General features: G+C 33.9%; 1 protein-coding gene and 1 pseudogene across 1 annotated transcript in view; both read left to right on the top strand.

Moving 5' to 3' along the window:
* Positions 1-17,648, top strand: part of GUCY1A2 (guanylate cyclase 1 soluble subunit alpha 2) — a 239,212-nt gene that overhangs the window by 194,763 nt on the left and 26,801 nt on the right. Inside the window, exon 8 of the mRNA XM_036221560.1 lies at positions 11,915-12,069. Coding sequence (XP_036077453.1) covers positions 11,915-12,069 — 155 coding nt within the window. The remainder of the gene's footprint in view (positions 1-11,914; positions 12,070-17,648) is intronic.
* LOC118603644 lies at positions 7,540-7,658 on the top strand (annotated as a pseudogene).

Here is a 17,648-nt window from a genome sequence, read left to right on the forward strand (position 1 = left end):
AAAACCATCTGCCAGGAAAGAATAGAGCTACATTAACTACTTAGCTCCTGCAGTATTGATAATTTATAAATATATATGTGAAACTTAAATGACCTTCTACACTTAGTTCTCAGACTTTAGATGTGCATTAGAAATTCTAGAAAGGGTTAAAAGTCCCAGTGCCCAAGCCTCATTCTATACTTGTTAAATCAAAATCTCTGGAAGCAAGATCCAAAATAGCAATTTTAAAACTCCCCGAGTTGATTCTAATGTGTAGCCAAGAGTTTTACATTGTAACTGAGGAGTTTAATGTTGTTACTGTACTTTTGTTCTTGCAGGTAAACTTGCCTATGCTCTTATAATATAAACAAACAAAAAAAAAGGTATGGCTTACTAAAGAGGATAATAATTATTAATGTTTAATAATCAAACTTAGTTTTTAAATTTCTCTTTTGCTTACACATCTATCAAATACATTTTTTTCTGTCTGAGGTATACGAATTATATGAATTAAATTAATTATATGAATTAAATTTTCCTTGAAGAAATTCAATTCTCAACAATAAGGATAGACATCATTATAATATATGCCATTTTCTCATAGAGGAACTTTTTATTTTCATTAAGTGATCCGCAAGTGGAAAATCGTATATTTGCAGGTTTTATTTTTAATTTTTGTAAAATTGCAAAATAATAATTTCAGTATCTAAAATTTTGGAAGTGATATTTGTTGAGCACATATTTTTTCTTAAGGAATAAGATGTCTTTCTTTACTTAACTTTGTAAGCTTTCAAGTTCCTTGAAGGAAAATAATAAAGTCTTTCACTCTGTATCATCCACAATGCCTAGCCAGTGTTTGGGATCGAATTGTTATGTAATAACATTTGGAACAAAGGAAAGGAAAGAGAAGGGAAGGGAAGGGAAGGGATGAGTGAAAAACAAGTCCCCACATTTTTAATTTACATTTCCTTTGAGGAATGAAAGGCAGTCCTTGTTTTCCATTCTTTGAAATTGTACATTTCCCCCATTATTATCAAAAATGCTCAAACTTAGGGATATTTTTGTTGAAAAGAAAGTTATTCTGTTGGTTGACTTTCGTCCTTGGTCTTGAGAAGAAGATTCAGATAAAAAACAAAGAAATTAATAATAAATTTCCGATAGTTTATATGGATTAATTTATAAATTAGTAAATACATGCTTCAAATTATTAGAATTTTTCATATATCCCTTCATCCCTTTTCAAAGGATTTCATTTCTACATATATAAGACATTTAAAATCATTTTAAAATATACAATATTGTAAAATTTCTTTTGTAATAGAAATTTCTTCCAGATTATTTATTGTTTTAAGATCTGCATTTTGACAGAAAACAACTTCCGTCAGTCAACAGGAAGAATTAGTAAGTCAATAAAAGTATTTTCTAGTGGTAGCCTCTAAATAAGAACCTCTAAAGTTTTGAAATTTTAGCAATTAACAGACTTTGCTAAACATGATGCCATTAACAAGGAATGCCTTTATGATATTAGTAAGAAGTTGATTTCAATCTGTGCATTTAAACAATAAGGATATATTGAGTTGACTAAAATATCACAGAATGATCTGTGATATTAATACTGTAAGGAAGTATTTCCTCAGCATCATTGGCTAGAAAGCCGAAGATTGGATGTCGGAAAAGGGGTTCTAATTCTTTTCTCCATACTAGAATGAAAATAAATACTGATAAAAAAAAATAGTCAATCACTTTCTTAAATTCTTTAAGTATCTTTATCATCTTTTAATTACACTGTTACTCTTTATTATAATAAGCAGTTTCATATATACTTAAATTATACTACATTGTTAAATGATATACAAACTGTCCATACTTATAGAACAAAGTGGTGTGTTTTTCAACCGCTAAATTATGTACTGGTTATTTCTAAATATATGCATATTTAACTTACATACATTAATTGCTTTAAATCAATTTCTTACTTCGAACAACAATTCTTAAAGCATTTTGTTCTGCACAAAAGTAAGTTTTAGATTCAATTCTCAACAAGTTTTGTGAGACCAACTCCACCTCTAAGAATCTTGAGCTTATAGGCTTTAATAATAGCACTTCTACAACTTGAGTCAAACTTAAATTTTTTATTACATATCAAGTGTATTTAAATTATTTCATACACATTAAGCAGTGCCCTGTTCGAAGGCAGTGATGAAGTTGAGCCAAACTGCTGTACTCCTTAGTAATTTCTGACAGTGTGCCATCCACCACAGGATTCCAGGCATGCCCTCCTCATCTCTTTTTTTGGGGTTCTATTCTTCCCCATCAAAAAAACGAAAATAAGATTATAAACTCATTTTTCTCTCTAACTCCAGAGTACCAATTATTTAAAACTTCACCAAGCTTTATTTTATAAAAGTCACTATATTTCATATTGTTTTTGAAATTATGTTACCATACCAGTGATGAGAACCATTTTTTTGTCATATATTTTCTATAAAGTGAAATTTATCTAGAATGATACTTCTAGATTGTTCAAAATAAACGCAGTAAGACATTTTGCTCAAAGTGCTATTTGTCCAAGCATATTACTTGAGAATGTGACATTTTGACACCATCAGACTGGAGGCTGAGTCTCTTGATAAAAGGAAAAATGCAATATATCCACAGAGATATTTTCCTTGTTTATTTACACCTCGGGGAAACAAGGAGAAATTGTAAAAGCTACATAGATTACGTGAGTTGAATGTATTCTTACTAAGAATCTTGAGCTTTTGAAATCATAATTTAAAACATTAAGATTGTTTCTTGTGAGGGAAATGTTGCTTATTAATAAAAATACAAGACAAAAAAATGTGAAAAATTTTATATAGAAGAATATTTTATGAGAAAACTTTGTAATACATGCCACTAATACTGATAAAGGATGAAGTATTTGTTTTTATCCCACTTGCCTAACAATGTGAATAATGATTTTATTTTAATCTCCTTATTATTAAAACAGTTAAAATTTTTTTCAGAAGCTTAAAATATTAATCACATAAATCTAAGAACAATACTTAAATGCAAACATGAATCAACAGCTAACTGGCTTTTTCTACTATAGACTTTCTCTTTTAATTTGGACATTTTATCTTGCTGAAATATGAGCATTTCAACACAAGTTGGTATTTATTTATTAACTTGCTACAGTGTTAATCATGTTTTCAGTTTGACTTGGACATTCCAGAATTAGTAAATCTATTTACTGAATTGTAAATGGGTATGTGGTATCGTCCTTGACACTAGAAACAATGCAGTGGTGACCAGGAGGTGTGGGAAGGGAACTGATTTTTTTGAGTGTCTAGTATGGGCCTATAGTTTATCTCATTTGATTCTGCTAACAGCTCCAAGAGGGCATTATAATTATTATTTTATAAATAACTTCAGAGAGGTTAGTTAACCTGACTAAATTCACATAGCCAGTGAAAAGAAAGACTTAAAGTGACAGAATAAACAAATAAAGGAATGCATTGACTGAAATAACTGAAAAGCCCAGAGGTAGGAATAGCTTCACATAAGGCTAGAGATAGCTACAAAATTAATGCTACCATGAATTTGGCTTCTTTTTTGTTCTCTTCGGTTTGCCTGACCAGAGTTGGCTTCCCCAGGCTCAACAAGACTCCCTGCAGCTCTAGGCCCTTGTCACGGTGCCAAAATGGCACTAATTGTTCACTGAAACACTGAACAGCAGGTTCTTGAATAACATTGTTTTATTGTAGGAACTTAACTCTTGTTTATATCAGTTAGCTTATGGTAAAACTGGGTTATTAAATATTGTTTTGCATACTGGAGGACTGACATACCCTTGCCACATTGGACCTATGCTTGGCCAGAGGTGGAGTTGGTCTCACAAAACTTTCAGGGCTGAGAATAGATGCAAGTGAATTGCCTGAAACATAGTAGTACTGACCAGAGAACACCATCATTAAGTAGAGAGTGCAACTAGGATTGCATATAAAGTCTGTACCCTTTAGAGTATGGAACCACACTACCAAAACATAACCTCTGCTTTTAATCTACAACTGACATTCAGTGAATAAAGGCCAGGGACAGTAAACAGCCTGCAATGCACAATACAGCTCCTCCCAAAAAGGAATGATCTGACCAAAACATCAATAGTGCTAAGACCGAGAAACTTCATTCTATATGATCTCTCAGCCTCGTTGCTTGCCTTTCTCTTCCTTTGTCTTTAAAGCAACGGCCACCTTGACTTGCCTTCCTTCAGTAACTCAAATGCACCAGAGTTCTTTAGGCTTTAGCATCTTTGCGTGTTATTTCCACCCTACCTGGATGCTCTCCCGCCACCCATCCGATTATAGTTCTCCCATTGCCACCCCCTCCCCCGCCACCACTCCCACCTCAACATAGCCAAAGCCATTTCTCTTTCAGAACTAAACTCAGAGGATACTTTCTCAAGGGAGACTCCCAGATTGGTCAGCCCCACCCTTTGTTGCCTGTATTCTGCCCTCTTTTACACTTTAACTTTTTAGCATTTATTGATTTCTATTAGGTATTCTATCTTTTACACCAAATGAAAGCTCCAGGAAGGCAGGGAATATACATCTTTTGTTCCCCCTTTATACTCTGAGTACTTAGTACAGAGTTCAGGTGGTATATTGGTTGAGGCAATCCATGCTAGGCATTTTTGAGGTGTGAAGAGTAGTAGATCAGTCAGGAAAGATTTAGTGTGGAGAAGCATGATGAAGAAGGTGGAAGAAGGATGAAAGGATGTTGGATTTAATGAATGTACAACTTACTTTTTCTGAGTTTCATTTGGAAATTGCTAAACCTTCTGTGTCTAGAGAGTAGGCAAACCAGATTAAATCTGACTTTATTGCCTGGCTTAGTCTGATGTACCCTGTAGAAACAGCCTGAGGCATTATTTCCTTTTGTGCATTTTTTATAGTGCACTGAACCCAGAGCTGGGTAACCTCTGGTCTAGAGCTGACCCTAACATTAATTGCTCTTTTCACTGAGCTCCTCTGGAGTTTAGTTTATTTGTAAGATGAGGGAGCTGAACTAATGCATCTATGCTGCCCTCTCAACCCTAACATTCCTTCTTTACAAAACCAGAGGAAGTTTTGGCTAACTGAGGTCAAACAATATAAGCCTTCTATTTTTAAGAGTTGTAGAAGGAATGTTTTCTAAAAATGTAGTTTATATGCCTCAACTAATAAATATATCAGTAGAGTATTATGAGAATAACTGAATCCTTTGATAATTGGGGATTTTAATCTGTTCCAGAGTTTTGCATTATTTCATACATTTCACATAGACATAGGAGATTAATAGGTATTCTAACCTCAGGATAGATGCTAAAGTTATTGTGTTTTTCCATAAATCTCTAGGACAAACTTTTTCCATGAACGTTTTCTAAAAAGTGAAGAGTAGTGTAATTCATCAAAGCTTTGATCCAGTTGAAGCATTTATTTCATTTTTGGGTGTGTTTGTCTACTAAGTATTTATAGGTTGCCAGGGGTCTACTTAGTGCAAGGATTTCTCAACCTTGGCACTATTGATATTTTAGACTGGAAAATAACTTGGTGTGGGGAAGGTGTACTGGGAATCTCCAGATCTACTGAACAGGTGCCGGTAGCGGCTTCCCACTCCAAATTTTTTATTTTTTGAAAATAAAAAATGACTCAAGACATTTTGTCTTGAAGGTCATATGTCCACTGAGGAGCACAAGTGGCCTCAATGGACAAGCACTGGTTTAGTGCCAAACAATCCTGTTTAGCGAGGGCATACTAAAAAGAAGGATGCAAATTTTACTGTTTGGTTAACTCATTTAAATAAAGTTAAATCTTACAGAAATGAATCTAAATTTCTCATTGATTGTTAAATACATCTTTCTATTTTGTCTATCAACTCAATGCTCTTGGCATATTCTGAATGAGGCAATCAGTGACTTCCTTATATAGGCAACAATTCCTGTAATATTTGATAAGTTGTCAAAAGAAATGCAAAAGAAAGCAGAGTCTGGTGATTCTGCTTGCAAGTTCTCAATGATATCTCTCCTTACTTCTGAGATTAAATAATTCTCTGAGTCCTGTTCCATTTTAAAGTAGTGACAGTGATAATGAATCTGTGCTATATTTGCTGTTGTCGATATCTCTATGCATGTTTAAGGTGGCCTTCTAAGAAATAAGAGTCTTTTTAAATGATCATTTCTCCATCCACCCCTTCAAGGATATCAGAGGTTTTATCCTTAGCATTTTTCAGGCTATAATCATTCTCATTTTGACCATTTGGTTTGAAAACAAAGCAACAACAACAACAACAACAACAAAACCTGCTTCGGGTCTTTTAAAAGGAGACAGAAGTAGAAATATATAGATCTTCCTCTATTAGTTGGTGAAAGTATGAAGTCGTTTTCTGAAACAAAAAGCAGAATAAAAAGGCTGTAAAATGTGTCAGTGTGATATTTATTTACTTCTGCTGTCCTCCTGCTTAAAAAAGTTACTGTAATGATCACAGGCCCAGACTATCTTAGTATCTAAAGTGTGAGTGTTTTCTAGGCAAGCTTGTATTACACTATGGAATATAATATAAATAAACCTTCTGAAAGCAAGCAGAAACCCAAAGATATAAAATATTATAAAATGCTTTGCTAATTTTAGAGAAAAATATTTTACACTTATCTTGTTTAAAATGAATATTACTATTCAGCTGTTTCTTCCCCTTAAATCTAAGTAGACAATTTCTTATCAGAAATAGGCCTAAATTTTTTTTTAGAGAGTTTATTTTCTTTAAAAAAAATGTATCTCGTTTCTGCTTCTAGTCATTATGGACTAACAGGGATTGGATTTATACTTCTGTCACCAGATAGGTAACCAAAATCTTATCAATGTCACAAGAAAGAATTCGCAGACAGACAGTGAAGGCGATGAAGCAACAGCTCAGGCTTATTGGAAGCAAAAGTACACTCTTAAAAGCAAAAGTACATTCTCAGATGGGAGAGTAGGCAAGCTCAAGAATGAGCTGCACTGTTGTATTTTTGCAGAGTTTGGACTTTATCTACTGGTTTAACTAGAGGGTGGAATATTTGTGGTTTTGGGTGGTCTCTTTGTAGAAAGAAGGTGTTTTTTCTTGGAATCAGGAGACACCTCTTTTCTTGCAATGTTTGGTTTTCACTGAACTGTTATGGCATCACGACATGATAGGTACAGCATTAATCTCAATGCTAATTTATTATAATTGCTGTATAATGAGGGAAGAATTAGGCCAAAGGTGAACAGGGCCTGATTTTGCACATGTGCCTAGTGGGAAAGACCACCTGTGTCTCTGGGTAAGGATGTTGTGGGCTTTGAGCTTCTCTAAGGGCCATGAAGGCTCATGGCGACCATATCTGTGAAGCTGTGGTTTTCTCACCTTCCTGCACACATCTGTCTATCTGACTATTCTAACACTTCCACCTTAAACGATTAAAAGTCTGGACAAAATATACAAACAAACAAACAAAAATGGTGTTCATAATATTGGATACCAGGCAATGGAAGACAATGATCCCTTAGAGATAAGAAACAAATAGTCTACAGCCATGCTACCCTGAACAAGCCCGATCCCGTCTGATCTCGGAAGCCAAGCAGGGTTGAGCCTGGTTAGTACTTGGATGGGAGACCACCTAGGAAGGCCAGGTGCTGTAGGCACAACAAATAAAAAAAAAATTAAAAATTAAGAGATTGTCAACTGAAAAGGTCCTTGCAATCTGTGAGGTTAACCAAGGATTGCCTCACCTTAAAAAAAAAGAAAAAAAAAGGAACAAATAAGTGAGACATGCGATTTCCTTGGTGTATTGCCTGGGGAGCTATCCAGGCTGCAGTGCAGAGAGGCAAACCAGGAGGCACCCAACAAAATCCCTGAGTTAAAGAGATGGAGCTGAGAGTCTGCAGAGACCAGATGGCTAAAGGTTACAGACGGAGTACCAGTGAGGAGAGAATTACACAAACACCACTAGAGTTCTCTTCAGGGGCCTCCTGTATGTTTTGCAAAGTATCGTTATTGTTTGTATGTTAGAAAACTACCGGAGCTCAGTGGGGAGAAAGTCTGAAAGGATTAGAGAAAAAAGTTTTTGGTACTTAGACAAGACTTTAAAAATATGTCTATTCCCATCAGAAAGACTGGAAAACTGATAAATCATGGGCTCTGGGTACCATACTTAGAGGGTTCTTGCCTCAGTAGTGGGGAATATTTAGCCCTACCTGAAACACTGCTTAAGATACTGCCTAAGAAATCTTAAAAAGCAAGACTTGAAAGGAAAAATTATTTCCAAGTAACTTGACTGCATCTCAAGACAAAGCTCCAGAATATTCTCAGCATTTTTTTCTGTCTTTATTGAAATATAATAGACAATTAGTTGCTTGTATTTACATTGTACAATTCAATGAGTTTTTTTTCAATTATAGTTGGCATACAGTAATATTCCAGTGTATAGTATAGCACATAGTGATCAGAGATCCACATAACTCACAATGATCGCCCCACTAAATCTAGTACCTCTCTTCCCCCTTACATATTTATTATGACATTATCAACCATCTTCTCCATGCTACACTCTACATCTCCATGTCTATTCTGCAACTATCCATTTGTACCTCTTAATCCATTTGCCTTTTTTTGTCCCCACGACTGCCCTCTCATCTAATATTCCTCTAAATATTCTCTATGAATTTATTTCCACTTTTGTTTTTGTTGTTGTTGATTTTGTTTTTTAGATTCCACATGCATGTAAAATCGTGGGATATTTGTCTTTCTCTATCCAACCCATTTCATTTAGTGCAATACCCTCTAGGTCCATTAAAACAATATCTTTTTCCACCCCCTTCCTTTTAGTCTGTGTGTGTCTTTTCATTGATAGCAAGTCTCTTGTAGGCTATAGATCTAGAATATTTATAAGAATATAAAAATATTTAGCAATAAACAGTCAAAAACATGATATCTAACATTCAACCAAGAATTACTAGCCATACAGAAAAACTGAAAAATATAACTCATAATGATGAGAAAAATAGATCAATCAAAACCAATACAGAACTGAAACAGGTGTTAAAATTAGCAGATAAGAGTATTAAAATAGTTATTTAAACTGTATTCCAAATATTCAAAAGTTAATTTGATATCTGAAAGATAAAAAGAAATTCCAAATTGAACTTCTAGAGGAGAAAATTACATTGTCTGAGATGAAAAATATACTGGATGTGATTAACAAAAGATTAGACATTACAAAAGAAAAGATTAGTAAATTCAAAGACATTGTAGTAGAATTTTTCCAAAATAAATAGATATAAAAGTAAACAGATCATCAGTGAACCGTGAAACTACTTCAAGCATTCTCATATACATGTAATTGGAGTTTCTGGGAAAAGTGGATGGATAGAAAAAAATAGTTGAAGAAATAATGCCTAGAATTTTCCCAACCTGATGAAATCTATAAAACCCACAGATCCATGAGACTGAACAAACCTCAAAAACAAAAATATGGAAAAAAAATCAAGGGAAATTATAACAAAGTTTAAAAAACTGGCAATAAATAGAAAATCTTAAAGCAGCCAGAAGAAAAAGATACACAGATGCTCCTTAACTTATAATGGGGTTACATCCCAATAAATCCTTTGTGAAGTTGGAAATATTGTGAATCAAAATGCATTTAATACTCCTAACCTACCATTATCATTCTTAGCCGCCTACCTTAAACATGCTTAAACACAATATAGAGAATATGCTAGCAACAGAGTATACTGTAGAGTATCGGTTGTTTACCCTTGTGATCGAGTGCCTGCCTGGGAGCTGCAGCTCGGTGTGGCTAACCAACATTATGAGAAAGTACCGTACTCATACTGCTAGCCAGGAAAAGATAATATTCAAATTTTGAAGCACGGTTTCTACTGAATGTTTACTACTTTTGCCCCATCATAAAGTTGAAAAATTATAAGTTGAACCATTGTAAACTAGGGTCCATCTGTATTACTTAGGGAGGAATTAAGATAAGCATGACAGCAGATTTCTCATAGGAAATAATCAAAGGAGAAGACAGTGGAGCACCATCATAAAGTACTGAAAGAAAAAAAGATCAGCCTAGAATTCTATACCTACCGAAAACATTTTTCAGATGTGAAGCCAAAATAAAGACTTTTTCAAACATACAAAAGCTGAAAGAGTTCATCACTGGTGTACCTACAGTAAAAAAAAATTAAATGTTTAAGGAAGTCTTTTAGGAAGAAGGAAAATGATACCAGATCTAAATATGAATCTACACAAAGGATGAAGATCACTTTAAATGGTAACTTCATGACCCATACCTCTGACTTCTGCTGTCTATCTTGCCACATGATGAGTTGGGACCTGAGGGTAATAAGAACCTGGTTCCCAACCGATAAAGGACATAGAGTTCCCTGATACTCTGGACTACTCACCTTGGAACTGTTACTGAGAGACTAAATAAAAATCTATGGTATTTAGGTGTTTCTATTTTAGGGCTTTACTGATACTGCAGATTGAACTTTACCTTAATTAAAACAATTATTTTTAAAGCTGTAAAGTTGTACCTTTTATATTAAGGTCTTTACTAGGATTTTTTTTTTTCACATGAAGACACAATTGATCCAGAACATACTAATGGAAATATCACCCTTTTTACACTAATCAGAATTCCAATTCTGCCATATGTCAATCACCTATATATGCATGGAAGTTTTTCTGAGTTATTTTTTCTAGTAGTCTGTGTCTCTGTGCATTAGTAGTATATTATCTATGCATTGGATATGTTTATACAAAGACTTGATACCTCATAGGGCAAATGTTTCAACTTTTTTCTTCTTTCTCAAATGTATCATGGCTCTTCATAGCATACTGAATTTCTAAATAAATTTTAAAGTCGGTTTTTAAAGAATAGATGAAGAGGTTATTAGGAACTGCAGCTAGATCACATTGGTTCCAACCTGTCTTATTATAGGTTGATACGTGTACAAGTCTCCAGTCCTATGACAAGGGTTAGTCTAAGAGTGACTTTTTATCCTCACAACTATGTCGGTGATAGCATTGAGGGTTCATTACTCCTTCCCCTCTCCCAAGGTTACCCACATTCCTAGAAATGAGAATAACATCTACTTGGTCACCATTAGCTTCAGTTATTTTGGTGTCGATTATGTGGATACAACTTTATTCCTGTCATCTAAGTGTATATTGCCGTTTAAGTAATTTACTATTTAAGTGTACATCACTATTTAAGTTTATATTACTACACACTGAGGGCTCCTTCAAGGCACAGACCAGATTAATATTTATCAAATTCTCAGTACAATAGACAGCATGTATATTACTCTTCAGGGTTTTGAAATGATTCTTCTTAACAGACTCAATGGTTGAATTTCCTATAACTCCATTTTTATACCATGATGGGGAATTTAGGAAATTTATTTAATATTCATCACTTATTATTGAGTGCCTACTTTGCTCTTGGTACAGAACTAAGTTCTGAATATTCAGCAGTAAGGAAATAGATATGATTATTCTCTCCTGGGAAAACCCAACATTTAAGCAAAATAAACAAAATGTAGGTATTTAATTTATAATTGTATTTAATGCTATGAAGGGAAACAAAGTTTTATGTGAGAATAAATTACTGGAAGGAGAATAATACATTTTCCGTGTAGTGGAGCATATTATGTACAAATGAAACAATTTAACTTGTAACGTGACCAGATTTGTATAGCATTTTAAATGAATTTTTGTTCTATAATATACCTATTCATTCATTTATTCTACAACATCCATGTCAAAACCCAGTCCCTGTCTTTGCAGTTTGTAGCTTAACCGTTTACATAATCAGCAGTACCTCTCATGCAAATAATTGTATATCAAGTGAAAATATAAATATATTATTTTTTTTCTATTTTTTTTATTTTAGATGAGGATAGGCATTCACTCAGGCTCCGTGCTGGCTGGAGTTGTTGGGGTAAGAATGCCACGATATTGCCTGTTTGGAAATAATGTCACACTAGCAAGCAAATTTGAATCGGGAAGCCACCCTCGGCGCATCAATGTCAGCCCAACCACTTACCAGTAAGTGCTCTCTTGTTTCCTTCCCCTGTCTTTGGCAATGCCGTGAGCTAATATCCTGTCTTTTATAAGATCTTGTTCTTTTTTTCAATCCTGTCACTTTAAGATAATATGAGTAGATTCACCCAGTCTGAAAGATAGCAATTTGTAACGCAAACTTTTATTTGCACCCTGAGAGTACATGAAAACCTGACTTGACTGAGTTGTAGATAAAGGTTTGTCATTTCCCACAGTCTCTGTTCTTCTGAAATATACCTGTTTAAAATACAGGAGAGTAAATGTTAAGGGTCTGCATAACACTAGGAATCCTAATATGTTAAAAATATTCCTCAATGTTTATAAAAATCAAAGGAATGACATAGAGAAGGTGCTTTGTCTGGGTTTTTGTTTGTTTGTTTGTTGTTGTTGTTTTAATAATGAATAAGGATTCCCTTAAGTGAAATATGTACTGGGTGTAGAGTAAAACTTAAAATTCTATTTATCATATTTGACAAATCTATACATTTTTGAGAGCAGAACTCATTTTTATCATGTGCTTGGTAGATGTCATCTTACCCACTAGATATTAAGTTCCATATGGGCAGGGATCATGTCTGTTTGGCTCATCATTATCTCCCCAGAACTTAGCACATCATAAGCACTCTATAAATATTTGTTGAATTGATAAGTAAATGCATTAGTAAGATGGACCTCTCTAAAATAAGAAAATAGAATGACTATTTCCTCCCTGTTAGACTTTCGTTTTATGCTAAACATTGTTGTGCAAACTCTTTATTTACTCTTTTTAGCCATTAATATTATGTTACATTAGTTTTAGGGTTACAGCATCGTGGTCAGACATTTATATAATTCACAAAGTGATATCCCCCAATAAGTCTTTTGCCCACCTGGCACCATGCCTAAATATTACAATTATTATTGATCATATTCCCTATGCTGTACTTTATGTCCCCTTGACAATTTTGTAACTTTGCCTTTTTTACCCAGCCCCCATAGCATTATTTGCATTAGTCAAGATGTAGAAGTGACCTAAGAGCCCATCAATGAACTATTGGATAAAGATGTACATATAAATACATTACAATATTACTCAGCCATAAAAAAAGAGTGAAATCTGACCATTTGCAACAAAATAGATGAACCTAGAGGGTATTGTGCTAAGCGAAATAAGCAGGCTCTTTCATTAGTACCGTGATTTATCTGATTTAGAAATCATATTGTAAAACTGTAAGGTCTAAATAGTGACCAGTGACATTTTTAAATTAACATAGCTACTAAAACATCCTCAAGCAGAAAATGTAAATATATATAATCAAAAATTGATTATAATAACAAACAAAATGTAAATACTTTGAAGTTTTCGATATCACATCTATATAGAGGAAAGTTAAAGTATTTTAGATGAAAGACAAATATTTTTAGGTTCCCAAGGAGCAGATGAGAAAGGGGACTGAAATTACAAATATTAAATCAAGAGAAAATTGCTTAAGAACTACCAGTCATTTTTAGGGTATTTAGATAAGATTTAGCTCTTAATTTTCTCCCTATTTCCTAACACAATTCTGGGCATAATATCAGTGATCTGACAATAATTTCCATATTAAATTGAACATTGGCAACCTCTCTGCATCAATGATTTTGATACTTTGTGTTCTGGACCATGGGTTGAGGAAACATTTCTGAAGCTCTGCCACTTTACCTAAAGCCTTTTATCATGGCTATGATTTTTTTTCATCATGATGCTTATACTTACTTTTCATGTTTGTGTAACTTAGTATACATTTACAGCTGCTGTGGAAACTCAGTTTTTAAAAGTGATGTAGAAAGAATGAATCCACCGAATGAAGAGTCCCTGCCCTGAGCTTAGTCATGGTAGCTGCAGCTGGCTTTGTTTACATGAGACCAATAAAGGAAACCTCGCAAGCCACACAGAGTCTGTGCATTTTGGTGCTGTCTGAGTTTTCATATTTTTTCACATTAATTAAATTTGTGATGATCCCTGATCAATAGGTCTGAAGGACCAAATCATTTCAACCGCTGCAAGCACTGAAACATTTTGTTCTGTTATAGTCTGCCCTCCATTCCCCAAACAAACAAAGCAGAACGAAAATAGAAGCGAAGATAGACACATTGAGCTGCCATGTATTTTCTAAAAGATAGTTTCTCTGATTGGCTTCGAATCATTTAATTCTTACTAATGTTTTATAAACATATTTTTTTTCATTTCATCTGTCCTCAAAATAACCTTATTCTTCCCTCTCCCTGCCTTTCTCCCTCTTTCACTTCTTTAACAAATACTTATTGAGTTCCTGCTATATTCCAAACACTATGATAAGCACCAATATAACAATGATGAATAGCATAGATACGATCTCTGCCCTCATGGTAACCACAGACTAGATGGTTGAAGCACCAAGTAGACAATTAAAATAGAGCATATGAAGGAATGGGCTAAAATGAGGATGGAGAAATAAACTGAAGTCAGATCAGCCAAAGCTGGTAAATCAAGTTAAAGGATTTCAACTTAACCCTAAGAGCAATGAAGGATATTGAAGACTTTAAGTGGAGAAGTGACTTGACCAGATTCGTACTTTAAAAAAGTACTAAGGTTGTAGAAAGGAGAACAGATTAGGAGGTGGGGAGGGGAAGCAATCCAGTGACTGAAAGTAGATAATCTTATCCCCGTTATCTTCATGGAAGCCGATTACTACAACCCTAAAGTCCCAACCATTTGCTATTTTAACTTGTCTTCCCTAGGTTCAGAAAACTGGTTGGACTCAATGACCTTTGGACATCGATTTTAGTCTAGAATGCCATTAAAAACACCTTGACTCCTAGCAGGTTTCTAGAAAATTAAATTTAGGTATTAATCTCAGTGTGAGTGGGTTTTCAGATTTTGGATAAGTTTGGTGTCTAGGTACTTTCTGTTGATTTCATCTACCCAATATAGACAGTTCAGCATGTATTACAAGTTGCATTCCAAGCTGCACAGGTAATTTATGAACCCACAAGCATAGAGTATACTCCCTTTTCTAGGACACTTACAGTGAAATGCCAGGATTGACTTCTGAGGGACATCCTGTTAGGAGACAAAATTGCACTCTTAGAGCAAATAAGAATTTGTGAAATGAAATTGAGTGTTAAGCTCACAAGACTTGAAATTTTCAGTTATTTTTTCCTGTAGAATGTCCAATATTGTACTTATCTTGAAATCTTCAGAGAGGTTTGTATTCAATTTAGTTTTAGTAAGATTGTTAACTTTGAGACAGTGGATTATTTGGAGACTATGATAAATTGAAATAAATTTCTGAATAATTTATTCCAAATATATTTCTCCTAAAATATTTAAATAGTTGATTAAAAAAGAACAATTTTATAAATAATTTGAAGTACTAAAAATTAAAAGAATTTATATAATACCCATACCCATGAGCTCATCACTGTTTTCTTTCTTTCTTCTTTCTTTCTTTCTTTCTTTCTTTCTTTCTTCCTTTTTTTCATTTATTTATTTATTATTTTTTAAAAATTAAGTTTATTGGAGTAACATTGGTTAATATAATTATATAATTTCCAGGTGTACATTAAAATTTGACATCTGTATATTCTATTGTGTGTTTACCATCCAAAGTCCAGTTTCCTTCAGCTACCATATATTTGATCCCTCTTTACCCAATCTACCTCCGCCCTTCTCCCCTACCCCACTAGTAACCACTACTCTATAGTCCTCTGGTAACTACTAGTCTATAGTCCATGTCCATGAGTTTCTATTTGTTTGTCCTGTTCATTTGTTGCTTCTAGGTTTATATCCCATGTATAAGTGATATGTGATTTTCAACTTTTTCTGTCTGGCTTATTTTGCTTAGCATAATTTTTTCAAGGTCCATCCTTGCTGTTGCAAATGGCAGTATTTATCTCTTCTTATGGCTGAATAATATTCTATTGTATATATGTACCACAGCTTCTTTATCTAATCATCTATCACAGGACACTTCAGTTGCTTCCATGTCCTGGCCATTGTGAATAATGCTGCTATGAACAAGGGAGTAGAAATATCTTTGTGGATATGAATTTTCAAGTCTTTGGGATAAATACCCAATAGAGGGATTGCTGGATAGTAGATCAATTCTTAGCTTTTTGAGGAACCTCCATATTGTTTTCCAAAGTGGCTGTACCAATTTGCAGTCCCACCAACAGTATACGAGGGTTTCTTTTGCTCTGCATCCTCTCCAACATTCATTGTTACTTGTCCTAATGATTATAGCTATTCTAACAAATGTGAGATGGTATCTCATTGTGGTTTTGATTTGCATTTTCCTAATAGCTAGCAATGTTGAGCATCTTTTCAAATATTTGTTGGCCATTTCTATGTCCTCTAGGGAGAAGTGTCTGTTTGGGTCCTCTGCCCATTTTTTGATTGGATCGTTCGCTTTTTTGTTGCTATTGAGTTGTATGTATTCTTTGTATATTTTGGATGGTTGTCTCTTTACCTTCTTGATGGTTTCTTTTGCTGAGCAGCTTTTTAGTTTGATGTGATCCCATTCATCTATTTTACTTTTACTTTCTTAGCTTTTGAGGTCAAATTCATAAAATCCTCTTTAAGTCCAAGGTCCTTGAATTTAGTTCCTATGTTCTTCTATGCATCTTATTGTTTTAGGTCTTATCTTCAGGCTCTTAATCCATTTTGAGTTAATTTTGATGTGTGGTGATAGACAACAGTCTAGTTTCATTCTTTTGCAGATAACTTTCCAGCTTTCCCAGCACCATTTATGGAAGAGGCTTTCCTTTCTCCACTATATGTTTCTGGCTTTTTTGTCAAAAATTATTTGCCCGTATAAATATGGATTTGCTTCTGGACTCTTGATTCTGTTCCACTGGTCATGTTCATGTTTTTCTGCCAATACATGCCGTTTTGATTACTGTCACTTTGTAGTATCATTTGAAGTCAGGCAGAGTGATGCCTTCAGCCTCATTCTTTTTTCTCAGGATGGCTTTGGCAATTCGGGGTCTTTTGTGCTTCTATACAAATCTGATGATTTTTTTGTTCTATTTCTTTAAAAAAATGTCGATGAGATTTTGATGGGTTAGAAGAATCAACATATTTAAAATAATCATATTATGTAAAGCATTATACAGATTTAATGTAATCCCCATCTAAATCTCTTCACTGGAGTTTAACACTTTATTATATTTGCTTATTATTTATCAAAAAAAATGTTCCTCACTTTCTTATGACAAATACCCTCATGAATTGGTGTGTTTAAAAGTCTATTATTTTATACATTAAATTTCTCATATATATCCATAAAATATGCAGTTTTACTTTACACGTTTTAATTTGTGTAAGTGGTTTTTCACTGTATGCATCTTTCTCTAATTTTTTAAATTTCATATTTTGAGATCTATCCATGTTGAGACATATATCTTTAGTTTAACATTTTAATTACTATACAACATTCCAGTGTATGACTACACTATATTTTAATTTTTATCCATCTATTCCTCTATTGATGAACACTTATTTTTTTTTCCTATTTAATTATTACAAAGTGTGTTTCCATGAACATTACTTACCTGTCATTACA

The sequence above is a fragment of the Rousettus aegyptiacus genome, unplaced genomic scaffold, assembly GCF_014176215.1.
Source record: "Rousettus aegyptiacus isolate mRouAeg1 unplaced genomic scaffold, mRouAeg1.p scaffold_m13_p_5, whole genome shotgun sequence".
NCBI classification, from domain to species: Eukaryota; Metazoa; Chordata; class Mammalia; order Chiroptera; family Pteropodidae; genus Rousettus; species Rousettus aegyptiacus.